At 40.3% G+C, this 24,497-nt stretch overlaps 1 protein-coding gene across 13 annotated transcripts in view; it reads right to left on the reverse strand.

Moving 5' to 3' along the window:
• RAD51B (RAD51 paralog B) overlaps positions 1–24,497 on the reverse strand; it is a 349,342-nt gene that overhangs the window by 147,034 nt on the left and 177,811 nt on the right. For 8 of the 13 annotated variants that reach the window (XM_048948189.1, XM_048948200.1, XM_048948198.1 and 5 more), the window contains one exon: positions 1,013–1,137. In XM_048948189.1, the coding sequence (XP_048804146.1) occupies positions 1,013–1,137 (125 nt within the window). Of the gene's footprint in view, positions 1–971; positions 1,138–24,497 lie in introns of all 13 variants that reach the window. The other 5 variants (XR_007377652.1, XM_048948191.1, XM_048948192.1 and 2 more) reach the window with 2 other exon arrangements.

Consider the following 24,497-nt stretch of genomic DNA (forward strand, 5'->3'; position numbering starts at 1 on the left):
GAGCCAGAAAGTCCTCCCTCAGGAAGTAAAGTGACCAAGAAAAAAGAATTTAAAAGAAAAAAATGTGTCAAAAAAGAAAAAAAAAAAAGTCACATAACACCTCTTATGACAGCACTCATAGTGGACAAAACATCAATAACATTAAGACCAAGGGTCACAGCTTTCAAAAAAAGTTACGCCAATGAAAAATAGAATAGATGAAACCGAAAGAGATTAACCATGGATATCCCAAGGGACAGATGAAATCATGTGTTGTTATGTTTTAAAAACAGGAAGTGTAATTCCCTCAATCAAATCCCACATCTTATCCCTTAGCTTTTCAGGGTTTTTTCCTTTCCTTTCCTTTTTTTTTTTTTATTTTTTTATTTTTTTATTTTTTAAATTAAAAGGTGAAGGTGGACAGGCAAAAAAGAAAAAATAAAAATAAAAAAGGTACTATAGTTCATTCAAAAGCACAAAGTCCCTCAGTAAAAGTGTTAACTATCTCCTTTTTGCAGACATACTACTAGAAAGTTGCTACCATAGTTAATGCACAAAATGAGTTTGCTGGTACAGGCAGCAAGCCTCCACTTGCAAACAGCAGCTGCAGAAGATAGAGCACTCCCTATCCTAACAGCCATAGAAGAAATTTGGCACAGAAGAGTGGGAAAGATGCGACAGCAAAACAGTCATGCTACTAAAAGGACTAGCTTCCCACTTCTGTCCCAAAATCCCTGTGCAGGAGAACACTTCAAGAATTACCTTCATCTCCACAATATGCAATACCCTAAAAACTCAAGGAATTTGCATGTCTGTGCCAGCACACACCAGATCCTATGATTCAGATAAGCCCATTCTAACACAGGGAGGCACTGGAGGACTGGCCATCCCTGAAAAGCAAAGAACAGTGACCTCCCTGCATCCCAGGTAGGCACTTGGCCCATTCTCACCACATGGTACTTAACAATGCTGGCTGTCATACAGTTACCCACCTGGCAAACAACTGCTTGGATGACTTTATTTAAGTTCTCACCTGCCTTGTCAGCAAGTCGTGATACTGCAGGATGAGCCTGGTGTTGACACTGTGACTCCACGTGTTACCAAGGGCTGCTGTCACACAGGCAGATTCCCTCGTCCCACTTCCAGAAGTTCCTGAAACTGATTACAAAAGAAACTGCATCAGGACAGTACCACAGAAAAGATTTCAGCATAGAAACTCTAATCAATCATCTCAAGCTGTCACAGTTTTGTTTTTAACAGACAGTATTGCATGAAACTCCTAAATATCTGGAGGTGCACTGGGACACACTTGTCTTGTCCTTTTCAAACACAAGAACTCCTAGCAAACCAGCTTTATATGGGCACGGTAAAGCAAGCATGACAGTGTATAACTCAATAACAAAAAGGGAAGTTAAAGGAGCAGGATGTGGTGCCATGATACTCTGATCCAAAAATTAAAATACTGTTTCACACAAGCAGGCATCCCTCATGTTTTCTAAAATTTAAAAAGGGAGCCTTCTAACTGTAAATACCATTGTGATGTTTTGGAGATCATCTGAACTTTTTATAACCCTAAAGGAAAATGCTGTCTGCTGTGATCAGCAATGATAATGTAAAGTGCTTCCAATAATGCAGCATGACCCAGCTTGCTGAACTGCCTTTTCACTTGATTTCTCCAGCACTGAAACCGAAGAACCCATTCATGTACATATATCAGTAAACAAGCAGAAAGGTGTCCAAGACCTCCATCTTTGCTTACAGCAAATTCTGCGTAAGATGAACAGATAGATGGTTGTGCTGCTTATACTTCAAATGACACTTTAAGAATGGAGCGCAGAACAGGCAAATCAAAGAAATTTGGAAACAAAATACAAGTTGCTTGGATTTACTTGCAGATATATAAAATGTATTTGTATATGACAGCAACTTGCATAAAGTCATGGTAATCTGAAAGTTGAAAACAGCTTGTGACAGTCAGTGCATAAAGCTTAAAAGTGATGAATGTTGACCTGAAGTTGAATGAGAGAAAGCTGGACTTAAAGTCAGGGAACTTCCTGTCACCTGCCACAAAATGAAGACAACAGAAATTGCAATATCAAGCAAAAGCCAAAACTGCTTCCCCAGGATAATGATAAAATCCTTGTCAAGTGACTCAATTAATATTACATCAGACAAGACTTTGAGGGAAAAAAACAGTGGAAGAGAGCAGATTATATGACAGGACCACGCTAACTTTTACACCTTCACAGAGCCAGTCAAAGAGTTAAAAGAAATTCTTCACCTTGCTTACAAGGTAGCTTATGTTTCACACGGTTAAAGCAGACTATGAAAAGAATATGGCAATGACTGCATTACAAATTGCAGAAAAGCCTTATGTTTCTGTCAAAACCCTGTCAGGAGTGCAGAGTAAATGTTGAAACTTGAATTATAAGTACTAGGTTTTGGAAGCGATTGTGTACTGGGCTGACAAAAGTATCTCCTGCAAACTGCAGTAAAGACCATTATTTATATCACTACTAGTAGCTTGCAAATAATTACAGGAGAATGCATTAGGGAGGAGAGTAGCAGGCTGGAGACAGGGGCCTAGAATCATTGCAGTGCACTCAAGGACTCATCTATAGACATCAAATCTCCCCTCTGCCCTCCTCCCTGAATAATTTAGGTTTGCAGTGACGTTGCTGGAATTTGGATTAGGTCTTTAAACACTTAGGGTGCACTAAAGAAAGAATGTGGTGAAGCACTTGGTTCAAGCCCATAGTTTGATAGGAGCTGGACTCAATACTCCTGAGTTGCTTCCCCCCTCATGGTAACTCACTGCAGCATGCACAGTGACCACTCCTGAACAAGATGTATTCCAGTTTGAAAACAGTCTACAGTTCTTTCATCAAGCAAGGATGACTGCTTTCCTTTCCTCAGAACAAAAAGTACCCCTATCTTGATAAGCATCAAACTTTTGCATGAATAACTCATGGTAGGAGCTCCTAACTGGAAGTTTCAGTATCAAGAAGGCTATTCTGTTAATCAGTCTAACCAGTCTGTATCGGGAAAGTGGATGTACTGACAATGATAATTTCTCTTTATCTGCATTCCTGATTTAATTTGCCTGTTGGAGGAGAGAATACATCCAAGTGTTAAAAGCAAGGTGCTGGGAGGTCTGTATTCCATCCTATCACAGAATCACAGAATTGTAGGGGTTGGAAGGGACCTCCAGAGATCATCAAGTCCAACCCCCCTGCCAAAGCAGGTTATTTATTATTTAAACCAAGTCACTTAAGTTCATTAAGCTCTGCAAGCTGCATACACTTCAAAAGTAAAATATCACCACTGTATAAACAGGCTACAGGAGAATAAAAGAAACAGCTTTAAGGCTTTGCAATCCTCTCCTTGTTACATGGAATAAGATTCAAATTTCACTGGTAGTTGATGCTGTCCTTTCCCACCAGCTAGCAACAGGTAGGAGTCACAAAATTCAGCTACAGCAGCTCAGAGTGAGCTCTGGTTGTACAGAGGTGACTCCTCACAGCTGACACGAGCATACTCCTGCACACAGCTGGAAGGCCCTGCTCACTACACAGGGCAGTGGTCACCCATGCTGAAGGGACATCAGACATTAAGTAGCTATTTGCTGGCTTTAAGCAGCTGCTGTTAACTGTTTGGAACCTGGTGATATACAGGTGGTATCATGCCATAACGATTCCTAATTCTGCATTTCTTGCAGGCCTAAAACCTGTACCAAAGTGAAATATTAGAAGTATAAGGCTTGTAGCAGAACAAACAAGCTAATTGCTGTATTTATTTTATTATACAGGAGAAATTCTGCTGCACCATAACTGTATCATCCCGTCTGAAGAGGACTTCTTGTGACCCACTTTCAGGCAAATCCTCTCCTATGAAGTTATTCAAATTTATGACTGGTGCAAAGTGGTTAGTAAGACTGGAGCAAATTTACAGTGAAGACTGTTTACAGGGTGGAAAGAAATGCCTCACAGGAAAGATTTCCGTTTTATAAGGGATGCTCCTGCAATGATGCATTGGGCAAAAGGAGGAGCACACCAACAAGCGAGCTTAATGGAGGGGAAGCTGCACCAGCCTTGCAGAAAAGTTCAAGGACAGTGACAGTACGCACTTCTTTCCTTCCCCTTGCTCTAAACACAAAAAGATAGCAATGATTTCAGAAGAAGGAAAGAGTATATGCTAAGAAAATATATTTACATTCAAGCATAGTCTTAAAATCCCAAGTTCATCTTTTCTGTTATTCAAACACTACTTAGTCACTAATGAAAAACACTAGGAAAATAGATAAATAAAACTGTTTAGAGAGAGCATATTTTTTGTATGTACTGCCTTGATTTTCCTTCTGACATTTTCATATTTAGAGATGGGATAGACCAACCTTGGCCCAAGAAGAACCTGGCTCTTAGAGGCTCCCTGGTTCTAAAAGACATAGGTCTCTGCTCAGAAGTCCTCCCACTGTCCATCCTGAAGCACTCAGAGAGGCACAAAATAGCAGGTCCCAGCTGACGGGCAGCACCTCCATCTTGCCAGCCTGGTCAGCACACTGCTCATGCCCCAGTCAGTACTGTCACTAAGTTTCTGCTCAGGATATGGCAGATACAGGGAGCTCAGGGAGAGGAGGAAAAGGGCGAGGGCTGACAATCTAATGAGAGAGAGATGGCAAATCTCAGTTCACAGCTGGACAAAAAGAAGACAGTAAATGTGAAAAGGGAATGGGTGTGCAGAAGCACAAAAACGATGACCAGGGGACTGGAGTACCTCCCCTATGAGGACAGGCTGAGGGAGCTGGGCTTGTTCAGCCTGGAGAAAAGAAGCCTGCAGGGTGACCTCATTGCAGCCTTTCAATACCTAAAGGGAACCTACAGAGGGGAGGGGAATCAACTCTTTGAAAGGGTTGATATGTGTAGGATGAGGGGAAATGGTTTTAAGTTGAGGGAGGGGAGATTTAGGTTGGACATCAGGGGAAAATTCTTTACCCAGAGAGTGGTGAGGTACTGGAACAGGCTGCCCAGAGAGGTTGTGGATGCCCCATCCCCAGAGGTGTTCAAGGCCAGGTTGGATGGGGCCCTGGGCAGCCTGGTTTAGCATTAAACGTGGAGGTTGGTGGCCCTGCATGTGGCAGGGGGGTTGGAGATTCATGATCTTTGAGGTCCCTTCCAACCCTGGCCATTCTATGATTCTGTGATAGGGAGGTGAGGGTGCATGGTAGGAGGGTAGGAGAAGACCTCCAAATAAACCCTTCTCCATGTATTCAGATCCAGCTCAAATGAAGTGCAGCAGTGACTTTGATTCCAGTAAACACTCCATTTTTCCTCACACAAAAAGTACTAGCATTGAAGGGATCAAAGAGCACAGTGGCAGGCAGGACTGCACTCAGTACCTGTTCTGCTGTTTCCCGTGAAACTGGGCTCTTCAGGGCACCACCAGAGGCACTAGAGTAGTGACTGTCTGCTCTGGAAAGCACGAACAAGGCAAAAACTGTCTCCTTCACTCTCACTCAACAGCTGTCAAGTGAAAATAAAGCTTCTTGTGGTTTGGGTCAAATGCAAAGTGAATGACTCTGCACAACCAGGGAAGAAACAGACCAAAGAAGAAAGGGTGATTCTTTAACTGCAGATTATTCAGCTGCAGTGTCATCTCCACACAGAGGTTGAGGTGCATATCTTCTGGGCTCTGATGCCTTGACAGAAGCTGTCAGAGGAATTGGGCTACAGCACTTAGTCCTGTTACATACAGAAGTTAAAATCATTTTGTCCAGTTCTCCCATCAGTGCAATTTAAATGAACATTCCTGAAGACCTTCCTTAACACTGAGATTAATGCCACAGATAGTCTGAATGGGGATAGTAGGTTGCAATCTCTATCATTTCATAATTTAAAAGTCTTTTTTCAATTAATGCAAAAAGGGACTGATACACATTAGGACATGGAAGTAACAAAACACAGAAGCTACCAATCCCCAAATTTCAACATAAAATCATCTCGATGAAAGCCCGATTTATCAAAAAGGAGGAAAAACCCTCCAAAAGTACAGAGAAAATATTTATAAAGAAGTAAACTACTGAGATGGACAAAAACGGCACATAATAAAAACAGCACATCTTGCAATAAGTACTTTCCCTCTCACACAGGCTGTGTAGTTTTCCTGTATGGATGTTCTGGTTCACTGGTGGAGCTCAAAGATCACTGCTTTTCACCTGCATTGCATTTAGCCTGCATTTTTGGTGCAGATCTCTAACAATGACACCAGAAGGGGAAAAAAAGAAATGAAAAACAAAACAAAAACAACCACCTATCTATTTTTTCCATCTTCACCTCTTCAGAAAGTACAAGTATAAAAATACCCAATGGTGGAAAAACCCATCACATAGTAAAAATACAACCCACAAGACAAACTCATCTGTGAAGTAACTAACCACAGCTTTCTTCAAACTCCCACTCACTGACTTCCACCATTTGCAGCCCTTCTCTCAGCCCTTCTCTGCAATGATCTCTTTAGGCAGAAGGCAGTTCTGACTCTCTTCCCCCACACTGGTGACCATCTCACTCTGTATTGGTGGGCCACGGTATACCGCAAACCCTTCCCGTCATACGCTTTCTGCCCTCAGCACACACTGAACTAAGAGGATATGACTGAGGATGATAAAAACTGGGTCCTTTAGAACAATACGAGGCAGATATTTAGACTACCATTTACAATCACCCACTTGAGACAAAGCACATCTACACATAACTAGGTTATCACCAAACACGAGTTACTCATTTGTACGGACACTGAAGAAAACGTTGTCTCTGTTTCAGCTGTACAGTCCTGTTTCACTTAATGTATTATGCAAGAATCCAAACAGTTCATCTTAGGAGAAAAATCAAAACTTACTTGCTGGAATACAGCATCACCTTCATCTAGCCTTTTATTACTTAGCCCATATAGCACGAAAGCCAGCTGTTGCAGGAATCGAGCTTGGCCACAAAATTAGCCATGTAAAAAATTCTCTCCTTTAAACTGTTTATTCTCTTATCTGATGTCCCATGAAAAAAAATAAGGTCCTTCCTGCTTTTTTACAGCTATTTTATTATTGTTATTTTGACAGCTCCTAAAGCTCTCATCTGCAATACACAAGGACCATATAAGCAGAAGAAAAAGACAGCTCCTGACCTAAATATCTCCTTTTCATAAGAATTGCAATTTAAGAGTCTTTTAGCTGCTGCTGACTATTCCCCACTTACAAGCAATCCTCCCTGGAGAAGGAGGGAAAATAAACCAAAGCATGTGACAGTCCAGTAAGTTGGGTCTTTCAGTATTCTCCATGAAACATTAGAAGCTTTTTCAAACAAGCAATATTAATCATTACCCTATCCTGAAAAATCAGCTCGGACCTCAATCCAGGCCAAAGATGTAGGAAGGGTCCTCCAGAGAATTGGCCGGATGCTGGCTTGTTTTTATCTCTTCCCACTGCTGCTGACCAGTGTGCCCACTATAACCAGTGTGTGCTGCACTAACAGCTCACATTTCCTGACCTCAGTGAGTTCATGTTGATTCTGTTTTGAGCTGAGACAGACGGACAGAGAGGGAAATACACATGCTAGTACTGAGACTCCTGTCTGCTGACCTAAAAAAGGAACTAACATTAAGAAATGAGAAAATCCAGCTGGTCTGATTTCTTGCCAGACAATCTACCAGCCATGAAAAAAATGCTCAGGTCTCAGGAGACCTGTGAAGGAGAGAAGGCAGCTGGTTTATAGCACCTGAAACAGAACCTGAAACAGGGAATTAGCGTGCTTGGGAACAGATATTTTCTTGATAGCAGTGTACATTGGTGGTTTGTTTTTTTTTTTCCCCCCCTCTCTTCTTCTTCTGTGGCCTGACAATGTACCACAAACTGATTGGTTTCTGGACTCCCCTGCTCTGCACTTGGAGTGCAAGTAACTGAATAAGTCATTTGGTGGGATGGATTGTGAAGACCAAGTAGAAGACAGTGGTTTTAAGTTGATCTTTCTTCTGTAACAAAGAATAAATACTTTCTTCCTCAGCTCACCCTCCTTTCTAATGACAGAGCTGGAGAAATTTTAGAAAAACTAACACTGTCCTGAACTTACACTGTTTTTGGTATCCAGAGTTCTTTCACACATTGTTCACCACTAAACCTTAAAGGAGCTTCTTCCTTCTACCACGTCGTCTCCAAGTCACTTCTTCCTGCCTCTCCAAGACTAGAAAAACAGAGTCCCAAGCCATTGACAAAAATGGGGAAAAAAAAAGCTGGAATTTTGCCTGCCTGCACATATAAAGGATGCATAGGCTGAAAAACAAAGCTTGCCCAGTCATGGCGTCTGGCAATGCCAGGGGCCCTGTGAACCAGAAAATGCTTTTAATTATCACCTCACTAATCACACTACAAGTTATTGCTGCTTTTTTGTTGTTGTTAAGTTCCCTCGGGGAATTAAACAGATCATGATATTAATCAGAAGGCACGTAGGAGAGAGGGGGCAGAACACTAGAGTTACACGTGTGTTGGCCCCTTAAGGCTTAAATAAAGAACGAAGATTTAAAATCACACTGTCAAAGCAACTGAAGCCTTGCATGCTGCAAGCCTCAGCCCTCTGACCTACACAGCCGTGGCATTATAGTATCTGATTTTCCCAGGATGCTTAATCTCAGCTGTTAAACTTCATCAGTCTCTGCTAGTGTTTACCCATCATCTGGATTTGCCACTTCCGAACTTTCCAGGCTAGAACCAAATGAGCCAGCTGCTACACTCCTCCCTGACAAGGACAAAATAAACCCCCAACATAACAGTCTGAAGTCTGGAAGTCTTAAACAGCTAAGTCCCAGAAAGGCAGAACAAAAAATAATACAGCTGGGGGCAGGAGAGAGAGATGGAATTTCGAAATAGCAGTGAGTTTCAAAATGCAGTGCACAGCATTATGGTCATTGTAGGATCCTGAGGTCTGAGGCACAGACTGTATTCCCACAGTCGACATTTTTTCCATAAAATATATTCTGGTAAAGAAACAGTGTCTTGGCAGCTTAGTTCTGGTACACACAAAACTGACACAGTGCAGACAAAAGCAGCAGCGTTTCAGGCAAGGCAGGAGCCAGTCTGCAAATGAACCTTAAATTACATTTGAGAGGCAGGGCGCAAAGGGTGAGGGGGGGAGAAAGGACAGAGTCAAGTTTTGAACACACATTGAGTTCTCCATCAAAGCAACCAATAAATGAACCAATTAGTGCTACCATTCTGAGGGTGATTCTGACACGGCTGTCTACTTCCCAGAGAGTAGCCTGATGGCATGTCTGCATGCCAGACGGAAAAGGACAGTAGGGGTATGTAAGCTAGTTTTAAATGTGCACTAAACTCTGCCTCGGCAAACATATTCTGCTACGAAGCCACAGAGGATGCTGTGCTGCTGCAGCCAACCCACCACATGAATTAGCTCAATTAACACGAGTGCTCACAGCGGCACTGCAGCCACTGCACCTTTCCCAAAATACTCAGCGCAGACTAAAAAGCCTTAGCAAACAACAGCTTTTGATCACAGGCTTGCACTTGAACCTCTGAATGAAGTTATCCGTCCTTTATACTCGTAGATACAGGATTATTTCAGCACTAGCCCTCCTTCAAGTTTATTTTCAAATCTCAGTGAACGGCGATTTCTTGATGTAAAAGGTTGGAACATACAATAATTTAAGAGTTCAGGGTGGGGCTGTTAACCACAAGGGTTATGTTTAACAACCTTTCTTGTATGCAAACTGAGTAAACTGCTTTAATTTGCATTATGACCACAGCCATTTATCTGAAAATTTAAGCCTTCACTGTTCTTAACATCAGTCACACAGTTAACAATTAAAACAGTTCTCTCCAGGTGTAAATAAAAACAGTCTTAGAGCTGTACAGCTTGGATTATGAGCCAAAGCTATAAAAAAAAAAATGAAATTCCAACATGAAACAATTCTCTTTCAGCCTGTAACAAGGAAGCAGAGGTCAGCCAAACATTTGGGGCCTTAGAGATGACAGTTTGCAAACTACAGCTGTTCACATCTGGAGTTCAGATTTGGCCAAACTCTCAGCATTATCCATCAAAAAAAAAGAAAAGAAAAACAAAAAATGAAACACCACAAAACAACAAATTAAAAGAATATTTTCGTTATTTGATAAGGAACACAAAAGTTAAGAAACATTAAATATAAAAAAAATGGTATATGCAACTGTAACTCTGCCTATCAAATGCAGAATAAGGATTCTTACTTTTCACAACAAATAGCATCAGGGCTGGCTGTGGAATGTCTTAACTTGCTTTTAATCACAAGTCTGTATTTGTCAGTATCCCTCTCACTGGCTGCACCTATCTCCCAGCATAGTGGGGCCTATGCCACAAGCTGATGCCCATCTGCTCTGCTTCATTTGCTGGCCTGGCAAACCTCACACAGTGTTCAGAATGCACTCCTTTACAAGGCTGAAAAATCATATATATATATATGATTATATGTATAGTACATTGTACATCTATATACTTCCCTACGTAACATGGAGAATGTTAAAAAGAAGGACAATGGGGCCACTGGTCCTCAGTTACCCAGGCCTTGCAGAAGACCCATAGCCCACCCAGCCCTCTCCTCACATTGCAGTTCCAATCCAGGCCCTGAGGAGGTAGATTCTTTTTTCTTCTCATTCTCAAAAAGCAATGACTTGCTTTATCTCCAAATAACCAAATAAATTAAATTTTGGACAAGAACCAAGACTGGAAAATTTCATGCTGATAAGTTTTTTCTGACTGAATGCAGAGGGTAAGAAGGGAAACAGTTATATGGCCTTAACTATAGGAGGTTCCTTCCATTACTGCTATAACACAAAGTATTCCAAGACGTGCCAGGTTTTTGCTGTAAGCTGTACCAGGCACCAACGTTACACTGAAGTGCTCCACGAATGCATAAATCCAAAACAATCTCTCACTGCAGTGACTTTTCTCTCCTGAGATGTATTACATTTTTTTAAAGTCAGTGGAAGAAAAAAAAAAATAAATAAATAAAATAAAAAAAAAAATCACTTTTTAATCCTTGGACTACAAAATGGTTGAACCCTCTAGAGGCCAGGCGAGGCCAGAAACAACTTTTTTTTTTTTACCCCTTTTTCCCAGATTCGGGGGTGGAGGGGAGGGCAAGGGGAAAGGGAGAGAGCAAAGAGTGCTTGGTTTCAAATAGCAACATTGTCCAAAAGGGTGAAAGGGAACAGATGGCCGTGGAGAATGCAGCCTCAAAGCTCCAAAGAAAAGGGCTATTTTGACAGATCTTGCTGTTTCCTATTCAAGCATGAACACACTGGCATGGGGAGTTAAGACGATACAAGGAACAACCTCTGTTCCCAGCAACTGACTATGGGCAACTGGCCTCTGAAGCTCTCCGAGAAAAACAACATGAGACAGACAGACAAACAGATATGGCAGCAAGCCCAGATCTCAGCTATCAGGAAAAGGGAGGGGAAAAAAAGAAAGGGGGGGAGTGGGGGAGGAAAGCAGAAAGGCTAGAAACAGCTGCCTCTTCCTGGCTCCAGTGCAGAGCATTAGAAAGAGCTTGTCCAGCCTTTCTCATCTTCCTTTTCAGTGAAACTTCTTGAAGGGGTCACCCTCAAGCTGTTGGTCTTTGCCCTGAGGGGAGGTGAAAGAGAGGACAGATCACAACTTGTCTAACTCAGTGAAACCTGCTTCCTTTAATCACAAAGACCTCCCTCCAGCTAGCTAAGAGGAACTTTAAAAGTAAGAAAGCATAATTAATTCTAGATTTTTGCATGCAAAAAGGTTGATAAATTTAAAGCTGTGGCTCCCACAGTACACGTAATTTGTTTGCATAGTGTACAGCAGTGAGCCATTATACAGGAGGGTAGGGAGAATTGTATGCACTGTGGGAAACAGCTCGTGTATGTCCTGACTTTCATCAGTCCTCATCAAGAGAACTCAGCTACGGCTGTTTCATTCACTGATTCTGTGTGACTGATTACAGATTACAGTTTTGAAGGTCAGCTTCACATCCATTCCCAACATTTACAGCAAGACCTTTGCCATTCAGCGCAATCAGGATTCACTATCAGCTTTGAGTAGCAGGAATGAATCTGTGTAAGTTTCTAATTTCTGTACATTAAATATATATACATTATTTTTTTTAGAGCAGAGCATGCTACGTGGTTTTTCCCAGCCTATCCTTGTCCATGGGCAGAACCCCTGCACAGTACCTTCCCCTTGCTCTGTAACTGGGACAGAAGCAGTGGCAATCTCATGCAGGAACTGGAGGGAGGAAAAGAGGGAGCTCTGGGTGTCAACGTTAACTATCTCCCCAACTCTTCCCTGGGGCAGGGAAGTAGCTATCATCCCAATTTTAATATTCTCTCTTTAAAAAATCATTGAAGGAAAGAGATAATAAAGAATTGTGGGTGTTCACATGCCAAAACTCAGAATGAAGAAATGCAAATGCTGCATGCTGATCCTATCTGGGCCTTTGTTCCTTCATCTGTGAAGCAGCACTTGTTAACTTTAGTCAATAAATACTAAATATGTAGAACAACAGACAGCAGCAACAAATCAACCTTAAAATCCTCAGGCTCCAAAGGAATCCAAATTACTATCAAAGTTCTGGCTTTCTACACTATATAAATGGTTTTGTTTGTTTTCATAAAAGATATCCAATATAGCTATTATCAGCTGTAACTGTTAACCTATAACTAAATAGATAGGATCTGACTGTTAGAAGTAGTAAAAAAAAATAAAACACCTTATTTAGGTTAAATCAGATAAAGTCTGTTTATTTTCTTCCTAATTGTTAGCTTCCTGAACTGAAAAAAATAAACCTGCTTCAGGTTATCCTTACTAAGGGAATCTCAAATATTGATTATTGAGTATTAATGAAGTTGAACTTGTTAATTTGCCTTTCTTCCCATACTTTCTCGAGTACAGCCAGCCTCGAACAATTGTGCAGTAGTTTTCACTCTGCTTTACTTTTGTCGTATGTCTCCTCCTGTTCTCTGTCACTGTCAGTGTAATGAACAGGGCTCACAAACCGATTCTGTCACACTGCAGGACAGGTGGTCCCTCAGTATATTCCCACACATTCCAAATATTTTAAGTGTTTCACATCTGTTGTCTAACGCATTTTGAGTTCCCCACCAGAACAGAGGGGATGAAAACAAAAAGCTATATATAACATAGTAACTGACCTTTTATGCCACATGAGTTCCTTCTGACAAGTTGATACATTTCAAGAAAGAGCTCAAACGTCACTTGGTATATCATTAAAGAATGCCCGACAGAAAAGATAACTTCAGAATTAACTCATGATTGTTGTAATAGCACACATGATAAGCTTGAGTATGTGCTTTTCTTGTTTGTTTGTTTTTAAGCAAAGTGTATGCTGAATTAAAATTAAAAAAATTAATGAATTAAGGTGATTTACACTTTTACAACCATACAAACCATTCTGTTTAACAACAACAACAACACACACACAGCAAAACCCAAATCATCTCCAATACTCACTAAGACACAATCTGGGTAAGATTTATATACACACTTGGGTACGGCCTACAGAGCAAAATCTAGGGAAACACTGAATTATTTTTTTTCCCCTTATAAGAATGAACCTGATCAGATGTACAGATCACAAGTAAATGGCTGCAAGTAATTCTGCTCACTGATGAGCAGGGCCACTGGTCAATAACTGAGACCAAGAAATGAAAAGCACTGAGTGTTTAACTACTAAGCTACCATTTTGGAAGCTGAAAACAACTGCCAGGCTGTAGCTGGGACAACTAGTGAGGGTTAACACTTTCACTGAGAGCAAAAATGTTACGAGATAGCAGTAACTACAAGCAGTTGTGAATCTGGTTTGTATCTCAGTGCAGAAGCTGGCATGTCTGGCTCTACCCGTACTGCAGCTCCACTGGGTACTGCCTTGTTACAGACTGACAGGAGACTGTCCCCTACTGCATGACCAATGTCATGCCCAATAATATAATGGCATTCCTTCAAGCTCTTTGCCAGTGTGACTAAATCATATGAGAGATTAGCAGTATAACTGAGATCTCCACAGTTATGTAATACAAATAAATGGATTTTTTTTTTTATTTTTATTTACTTTTGTTGTCTTTTTTTTTAAATGCAAAAGAAACCTTTTCAGAGCCAGACATAAATATTTCTTGGGTTGTCAGCATGACAGACCCACAACCTCAGGAGAACTGACATCACTGTGTGACTGCATTCAAACACTACCAGGACATGCAGCCTTGGCACTTCCAGTGGTGCCAGGACTGCAGGACTGGAAGTTAAGCATTTAAGCAAACTTACCTCAAATCATACTGGAAGTCACTACCTTTTTCCAGGCCTAGAGCAATGCTGACTGTAAGGCAAAATATCTTATCAGTGCACAGCAGCAACAGTGCTGGGTAAGAGCGCACATGGAGGTGATGCCTTTGCCGAGAACACAGTGGGCAAATAAAAAGTAGAACAGACCCAGGAAGAAGGGATTTTCAGCTTTCTTTTTAATAGTGTCAAACTTGTTCCTCTTACTACAAATTCCAAGAGGCCTCTAGCAGGCTGGCACTACAGTGAGAAGTGGAAAGAGAAGAGAGGAAATTGCGGAACGGACATCAGGGAACACACCAGGCCATGTCCAAGAAGGGAGAATTGTGCGAGTTTCACTTGACTTGCAAACCCAACATTTCTAAAATATAATTTGGGAGCACAGATTTATAACTCAATGAAACAAAGGGCTGCCCAAAGGCTGAAAAAATCACTGAAAAGTTAGAATAAAAGCTGCAATTATGTACAAAAAGTGCATTTTTCATTTTCACCCTGCAATGAATTTCTATAGCCAAGGTGATAATTTCATGAGAACAAGCAGCATGGCCAAAGGAGTCCTTACAGTAGGTTTCAACAAAATTCCCGCTAACGATATTTTGTACTTATGAATAGGCTTTCTAAACCTTTAAACTGGATTCTTCTGAAGAAAATAAGATTTAATGCATTTTCATCAGAATTACAGAAAATATCATTATCTTTCCAGAAACAGAAAGCCTGTACTATATTCCAGAATGCCCATAGCATATAGATGTGTCACTAGATGACTTTACACAGCCAGCCACTTCAGAGGCATACAGCTAGCCCCTTCAAAGTGCTCTGCAGTCCAAACAAAAGCTTATTTTTGGGGACCTTGTTAGGCAGTGCATCAGACAGACCATTTAACAAACACTTGGGCAGAAAGTACTTGTATTAAATTACACATTACTGTCCGGTAATGTACAGTGCAGAGCTTCAGAAGTAAGCTCAAGCTGCCTTTAGAGCATGAGGATTTTGTCTGATAGAACACCATACCAACACTGATAAATTGCTTCTGATACCCGAGAGAACAGCTGCATTCTTTCATCAAGTTTCATAAGGTATTATCTTGGTTATTACCATGGCATTACCTAGGGCTTCATTAGCTCTTCCATGTTCAGTTCTTATGCTTTTACTTCCATGGCAGACAGCTGAAAAGCCCAACAGTGCAGAGAAGCAGCAGTTAGTGAGGATGTGACAGTCTTTCCTCAAAAACTGTGTTTGATCTTGTTTCTCCGCATGATGCTGTCACAGTGATGTTATTTCATAATAGATAAAAGAAAATATTTTTAAGTCATTGATGACCCTATGGCAACATTAAGAGTGTTAAAATGGAATCTGAACAGTGAGGGGAGATGGAATTCCAAATACCTACACATTTTAAATTTCAATTTTCTGAGTCCATTAAGGTTTAGTAATATTGATGCAGCAATAGCAATTTAAGGTACTAGATTTATCAATCTTGCTTTACTATTTCAATTTAAAACGCATGATATGAACACGGGATCAATTGTTATGTGACTCTAAGCAGTCACCTGATTTTGCTGTGTATTTTGAATCCATCTAGGTGTAATAATTACATGAATTCTCATTATCTGCAATGAATTCCTGAAAATCATGTAAGGCTTTTTTTGTATGTTTTAGCTGAGACCAGACAACTTCAGACTGAGCATTCCACACTTGTCTTATCCTCCAAGCTAGAAAGCTATAGGATTTTAAATATGTATTATTGTATTATAGAAGCAAAATAAACAACTGTAAAAATAGCAAAGTCATCAATCTTTCAATCTCCAGCTCTAGTATGAGCTGCCAACACCCTTACAGTTTTCATTTCTATGTGGTTTCTCAAAACTGGAAGCAGGCTACATCTCAGGAAGTAACTTTAGTAAGTTGTTTTTTCTGATACTACCCCTAGAAAGACAAATGGCATCTACAAACATTAAGGATTATTTCTACTCTTTTTTTTTCCAACTTGCACACATTATTATTCACAAGATGATACCTACAACACTGTCAATCAACTGAGTCTGGATTTCTTTTTTCCTGCATGAAAAATAATGTATAAAACACCAAATGACTTTAAACCTCCACATCACTTTTGAAATTAACAGAGGATAATGTCTTCTCCCAGTAAAAGGGGGCCCTCAGTACAGTTTAAGCTGTATTTTAAGGACTTAATTCCTCTCAAGTTTGAGATGGCAAAATTAACATTTACATAATCACATAAAATCATATTCACATAAAATCCGCAAAAACTGCTGCTTGGGTTGAAAAGTGAAAAACATGAAAGAGATTTGGAGAAAATGCTATGCTACAGCATCCACTTCATAATAAACAAGACTGTACGACACATGAAAAAGTAACACGTCATTTTACTAATGTATTTGTTACTTTCTTTCACCAGGAGAATGGCTATGGGTTGATGATTATGCCAGCAGCAACTTGCAAGCAAGGACTGCTTCCTAGGTCATGCCAAATCTGTCCTTCCAATACTAACATTGCACAGAAAATTCTGAAGATTCAAATACAGAAGGAGAGCTATCCAGTGCACATGGAATTTTTCCAGCATAACTTAATTGCCAGAAAGTAATGCTAGTCATTAACCAACAATGTAATTCAGGGTATCTCTGCTTCATGTACATATTTAATCCATCCCTCTCCAATAAAATTCACTTTGGCTTCATGCTTGTCTTGGTGTCAGTGAAGCCAACTGATTTCTGCTTCTGGAAAAGAACATGATGGGCAAATTCACTCTGCTCGATGTGACAAAAGACAGAGTCCATCTATACCACATAGTAGAAACAGCTAAGGGCCGCTTTTTTCACCTCTTCTTGAGCTGTCTGTCCAATTTATTAACTCTAAAATTGGATTACATTACACTTTCAGACCATTCAAACTTCTTCACGCTTGGGTTAGGAGTATATAAAACAAATAATCTGAGCAATATGGCAGAGTCTAATCTCTGGGGAATTCTAAGCATGCTTCTCAAGTAGAACTCGTAATAAGGTTGTGAGCCCTTGACTTTGAAAAGAATGCTGATTAAAAAGCAGAACAAGTACTTCAGTAACTCTGTTTCCAAATAAGAGTACGATTAAAGATACTATCAACTTGACATACACAGTACAGCATTGAATGCGGACTAAGGAGTGTCTTAGCAAAAGCCCTGAGCAACTTCGTTTTCTTTCTTGTGAAAACAACTTCAAATTTTGTTCTTACATGAGCTCTCAGAAAAACTGTATACAGTGGCAGAAAGTTTCCATAATTTAAAGATCGACAACTGTGAAATTCAGAGCTAGTCTGCAGTAGCACACAGGCATATCTCAAAAGCTTACATCCCATCTCATCTGTGAACTAAAGCATCAGCAAAAAACTGAAGGCCCAAGTAACGCAGAAAAAAGAACTTCTCTTTAAAAACAAGGTCTGAGGAGGTGGAAAGATACAGTCATTGTCTTTCAACCTAAAACAAGGAAGCATTCTTAGGACTGGCCTTTGAGGATGCTGTACGAAGAAAGAAGGCTCACCTGCCACTAAGCCACAGAAGACCTGGAAAGGACAAAGTCTAGTGTGCAGTGACACTGTGTAGAATTCCTGAAATAGCAGCAGAGAAGAAAAGCCTTCTTCCTAAAGGCAATGTCTGTGAGCAAGTTATACATGCTGGATCTCAGGTTAGTCATAGTTTTAATATGGTGGCTTGATGATATGAATGCACTTTATTCACATATTTAAATACACTCTACACACATACAATATAAAATCTACTACTAGTTCTAAATTCAAGGACATGCTTCATTTCACAATCACGCTATGAACATGATGAAAACTCTTCACAAAGTAGTTGTTAGGAAGGCGTTCCCTGGATATTATTGATTACCATGACACTCTGTATCTTCCATTCCTGTCAGAAGGGCTGCAAGCAATAAGCGCTTTGCATGGCAGTATCTATTTAGACAGTTAAGACTTTCAGCCAAAAATAAAGGATGTCCAGATATCTAGTACCTATTGGAGGCCAAGAATTTTTCAAAGCCTTATACGTAGGTTTTAAAGGATGTGCTTTAGCATTTCTAGCCAAAGAAATTGCTAGAAGAGACTCATGATGACCTGAACTAGATGATTAGAATGGACTGTTCTTTACCTAGCATACTTTTTTTTTTTTTTTTGGAAGGATAAGTAATTCTCAAGATGATTTGTGAAAATTATTAAATGAAAATGAATCTTACGGAATTAAATAACAGGTTCTGTGAATGAGCAACAGAATTTCCATAATTTACTTTGGACCTATAAAAACACAGGTTTAAGCTTCCACCTCGCTAGTATCATAAAAAGAAAGATCAGAAAACAAAAATATTTCACCATGCAATTCAGAAGTCAGAGTCAGTAACATCAATTTACTATGAAAATGTAAGAGCAGAATTTGTTGAGAGTGTAAGAAATTTACACTTCTAGCTTTCTCAAACAGTTTGTTATTGAAGTGACAGCTTCATGCACTACAAGGCAGAATATGAAAACACCCACTTGTACTTCAACTTGCTCACTTTACTGATTGCCACCTGCAAGTAGGTATTTATGGCCAGCTGCTAAAGCAGGCAGTGGGACTGGGAGGGATGTAGTTGGTAGCAGATCTGGGCCTAGTCACCAGAACTGTTTTCTACCTGTAGTTTCCAGCCATTTCTGATGAACAGAAACATACTGACAACCTGCATCCAGAGCTATGACCATACTCACTGAACTGTATAACATACATTCTTTGCTCCAATATAGTGGCTATGCCGAAATATTTCCAAACCAAAGTTGGTAAAAATAAATAAATAAACTAAAAATCACTCTGCTAATAGATTAACATTTTCTGAAAACACGTAGATGCCAGTAAGTCTTCTGACAGTCTATATTGATACATGCCAGGTAGATTGCTTGTAGAGCAAATCACTTTCTAAAATCTATCAGCTAATAGCCGATAGTAACTGATTCTTTGTAACTGTGTTGATTTTTTACTGCTTTAAATTTCATGGATTTTTTCAGATATATGACTTTTACTGTTTTATCTTTAATCTCAACTCTAATCAGATATAAATATTTCAGGTTTTATGTATTCTGACTTGAGGTTTACTTGTAAAGCAAGAATGATGAACACAAGTCTGAACACACTGACACTGATACATAAAGATTGTTTACACACCCTACTGCATACAGTTCACTTCCCTTAATGCCATTCCTTTAAGCTGGAATGTAAATACCTGCCTAGCAGCTCTACAGCTACCTTGAAAGCTTGGGTTAAGAAGAATCAGAAGAATCGCATTGTATTCACAAAGACTGCTCTGAAAGTAATGTCCCCATTTTTATCATATTGGCCCAGACGTCAGAAGTGGATGTTGCTAGTATGACAGTAGAGGTTGAACCTTCCCACCTGGCAACAGTGGGTCACCTCCACTGGTGCATATTTTTATAAACAAGGCATGCAGGCTCTTGGTCAACACTGGCAAAAGGGCGTAGCTAATGATGGTGACTACATTGAAAAAAAAAGAAGTGTTTTGTAGCTAAGAGTTTGCTCTATCAAACAGAGTTGTTGTGCTCTTCATAGCTGTTGAAGCTTCCATGGAAATAAATAGGAGGCATTACTTTTGGAGCAATCTACATAGCGGGGAAGAAACAATGCAAACACCTGCAGAACAGCCCAGTGAACTCTGCCTGTCACACTGAATACACATCCTAGAAATCAGCAAAATCTTGATTATGACAAGTCATAACAATATAGTGTATTTATTAACCATCCTGTTACAACAATCAAGATCTTGGGTAGTTTTGGTTGGTTGGTTTTAGTTTTAAGTGGATAACTACAAGGCAGGCACTTGCACTACCTTGCTGCTGTTTCTGGATTTACATTTTGAAGCAGCAGATGCAAACACGGTCTGGAAAACCTACACCAAATTTCACTTGAAAAACAGAGTTTAATCCAAATAGAATCACAACCAAGTAAAATCTGAAAACCAGAAACAGTTTTAAGTACACTGTATGGAGTCCTTAGATTAACTGAGTTTGCAATGAATTCTAAAACACAAATAAATTCTAAGTGTACCTTTTGGGTTTTCTGGCAAGCATGTTGCACAGCTTAGGTTATTACCTATATGGGAGCTTTGCCATGTTAATTCCATTAATATGCTGCTTCGGTTTTCATAGCATAAGTTCCTAAATGATTTTAAAGATTCTGGGGTCTCAGTTTTGCTTTTCATAGTAAACCTGGTATGGCTAGCAGCAGTGGTTCATTGTGAAGGACACGCACAACTTCAGCATTGGCTTAGAATAATATGCTGCTCAGAATGCATGTGTTCTCCATTTCAGCAAACCACTGAAATAAATATAACTGAAATAAATATTTATCAACTCAGCTATAAACCATTTCCCTTTCATACTGGACAGTGCTGGACAACAAACACACTATAAGGAATGTTAATGACTTGGCTATTCATTCTTCTTGTATGCCTCATTTAATTGACTAATGTCACATGAAGTATACAAGCGTGGGACTTTCAAGTCCCAGCAGCTCTGGTACAGTAAGGAAATATGTGGCATATATTTATTTTCCTACCACAAATCTACATCCCACACTCTCTGAAAGGTAACAAGCTAGGTTTCCTTCAAAAAATGATTATTTAGAGTCTTACTACGTAGCTAGTTCCCCGAAGCAAAGGAACTATACTCTCAAGGGATCTGAAGTATGACTGAATTTTCAGATACTGTGATACTTCTACAGGTCTCCCAAGTACTGTGCATTGTGTTATAGATTTAGTGAGGTTCCATACTAAAGTCACCCTTTCCATCACCTACTGCGCCTGCTGCCTTGTACAAAATAGACGTAAATAAATTAACCTCACCACTACTCAACAGCAAAAATTCTCTATTATTTTCTATGCTATAACTTGGCGGAAGTTCCCCTTGAGAGATTTTATCAGTGATGTAATTTCCTATACAAAACTGCTTCATACAGTCAGATTGAGGCGGAGATGGGGGGAAGAAAAATTGTCTGAGATCAGCACCAAACCTTGCTTTACCTCCCAGGGGGGACGAATTATGCATGCTGCTTAGAATAAACACGTCCTGAGTAAAGAGGACAGTTGGATGGATTTGATGGAAAACACCCTAACAGAAGGATTTTGTCTGCCTGAAGATGCTGGCCCAATGTACAAATAAATTAATTTGCTGTTCTGGGATTAAATTGCTCTCCCAAGTACGTATCAACAGCTCTCTGAACAATGGGTTCACTTTCTCCTCTTTGTAACCCATCTAGTAAAATATTCAGATTATCATTTATCTTTACTTCGTGAACATCTCACCACTCTCTGTGGTATATCTAGTTGCTAGATAGTACCTAGAAACACAAATCTTGCATGAATATCCACGTACATTATCTTTTTGAGTGGATGCACGTAATGTGATAGATAGCACAGTGATGACAGCAGAGCAGCAAGGTCCTAAGCTGCAGCAAAAGAAGATTTGTTCAAATGAAACAGCTGTGAGCATAGAAATAAAGCAAAGAAGCTGCTTACCTTCAGATAGCCTCAGGTAGGAGGGATCTCCAGCAAGATACCCTCCCCTCTGCTGCCAACCCTTAAATGAGGTTGGGGAAGAGGAGGATCCTGGCTCCACCCCTTCTGGTCACTCAGGTGCATTGCATGCAGCTGAGCTCCCTTGGGTTGGCCCTACCTTCCTACCAACTGTTCAATCACTGGTTCAAGCCATGACTTAGCATTTCTGCTACAATGCACCAACAGCAAGGGAGGCAGAGAAAGAGAACATTTGGAAAATGTTACAGTTGAAGGGGAGAGGCAAAAGTGAAATGGGGTCAGCAGAAGGAAGGGGAACAGGGTGGAGAGTCAATGCTGAGCTGAACTGCCTGGTAGGAGGGAATGGCAAACAGCTAGCAAAGCATCACAAGAAGTTGAGAGGACAGTAGAAAGCAATGAGCATGTTGAATGCATGCAAGAAAACAACAGGAAAGACTTTGTAGCACAGTCTAAACAGTGTACATTGTACATTTTAAAACTGAAAGGATAGTATAGTAACACTGGAAATGAACTGAGCACTGACCCAGTAAGGAGAATTTGAAGGGATGAAGGGGTGAGTAGATACACCTATGATGAAGTGAGAGGGTGTTGGAAGGGTGCTAGAGCTGTCTGCACCTTTGTGTTCACATGATAATAAAAGGGATTAAGTGTTTCAGTCAACAAGCATGGAAAGACAGATGAGGATTCAAGGTGGAATCCCAGCTTCTTGTCTTTTATACTCTGTTTTCCATCACTGTCAAAAGAACCAGCAATTTTATTTGCAGACTCAAGAGAGCAGCTACAGAATTTTAATTGTCTTGTTTTTGGACTGGATAGATATCACTATTTTTAGTCTCTCTCACTATTAATTCCCCAAAAGTTTGCCATCCACAGGACAACCCATTCAACAACTTGCCATCCTCCCGCCACGCTCTGTTAGCAAACACTTTTAGGTAGAGCGACAAGAGGAGTTGATGTTTGGCAGAGAGGAGATAAAGACAGTCATTTCCTCCTCTCCTTGCTTTCCTAGTTAAGTCTTTCTGCTGACTGGCATTGACCAGACAGGATCTCAGTTTTAACAGTTATGTGAAAAGGAGAAGAGATGTCTCTGATGTGCTTGTATTGAAAAGAAAACCCACTTCAGGCTGGAACAAGCCAAGAGTTGCCTGTTTAGAAAACAAAACAAAAAAACCTGGATGCTTTACATCAATCGAAGCTGTAGATTATTTCACACTGGAACTGTGCATGCACACACATGCACCACAGGCTTCCCAATGCAAGTGAAGGGGCTTATTAGAGATGAAAGGCAGCCTCATATCGCCCCTTGTAAGAGACCATTGTCCCCCTTTCTGCTACAGTGTTCTGTGAAGCTGTGGGAAACAAATGACCTCCGAGGCACAGCACTGTGTGCAACTGGGAAAGAAAAGGAAGGGGGAAGGGAAGCCTTGTTGTGGGAGGACCAGCGTCTGCGCTGCCCCTTCTTCCAATGATATTCCCACTGTGCCATCCCTGGACACAGCACGGGGCTTCTCAGGCCTCCAAATCTTTGCTGCCGTCCACGCAGCAACAAAACCAGAGTCCCAGCTGGGAGTATAGGACTGCCTCTTCCAACAGCACAAAGGGTTTTACCACCCTGCTTACTTGAGCTTAATGGCTGGAAGTGTCCTCCAGACATCCTTCTTTTGATTCTACCTTTTCGTACTATTGACAGGGGATAAAGAATCCTGCTTCACTTGTAAGAAGGGTAGGGAGAGATCAGTCAACAGAGAAACCAGCAAGAACTAAAGGAAGCACTGTAGAAGTGAGAGAAAGAAAGATGCGTGGCACACAGAGGAAAGAAGTGGCTAGAGCTGATGTTTATCCCATGCCAATTATAAGATATGCTCAGAGGAGCAGAGGACCTAAACAATACTCAAATGCTGAAGTACCCTGAATACCAAACATCCTCATTTACTCTTTCTGGACTTTTCATCTTTTTTGCTTGCTTATTGTATCTGTAGATCAGCCAACACTCTGTGAGTAATCACATCTCTGCAGTCCCTCAGCTACCCACAAGAGTGGCACAAGTCAGGCTGTCAGAGACAGAGGATGCTCCTGGCTGCACCAGGAAAGGAATTCTCCTGGACCAAAAGACAACAGCAATTCAGCTTGCCCTGAATTTCTTCAAGACCTCTACCTATACGCTAGAAAGTTCATGCAGTAATTAACATTTGAAATAATTATCTTCTTTACAGGCTGAAAAAGAAGATGGTATGATTGCTGTCATTATTTCTGCATTTAAAATACTTAGGGGATGCTGAGACAGTTTAGTAGCGCATACAGTAATTGTGGATTGCAAAGCTGTTTTTTTCCCTTTGACAATCCTATAATAGATTATATTTTAAATTACAAAGTGCGTAACTGTTATAACAGCACTACTAATTACAGCTTGAAAATGTTCAAAATGTTATATACATTTCCATGATACATTTTCTTTGTTTAGTTTAATAAGACTCAAGCTGGAGCCAGGCTTTAAGCCTAGTGCTACACTGTCTGACTTGCATATGCATTCAGGAAATACCCAGAGCTAAACAAAAACTGTTCTCAATTATTTTAAGTTCATAAAAACATCTCA

The sequence above is a fragment of the Lagopus muta genome, chromosome 6 (assembly GCF_023343835.1).
Source record: "Lagopus muta isolate bLagMut1 chromosome 6, bLagMut1 primary, whole genome shotgun sequence".
Classification (NCBI taxonomy): domain Eukaryota; kingdom Metazoa; phylum Chordata; class Aves; order Galliformes; family Phasianidae; genus Lagopus; species Lagopus muta.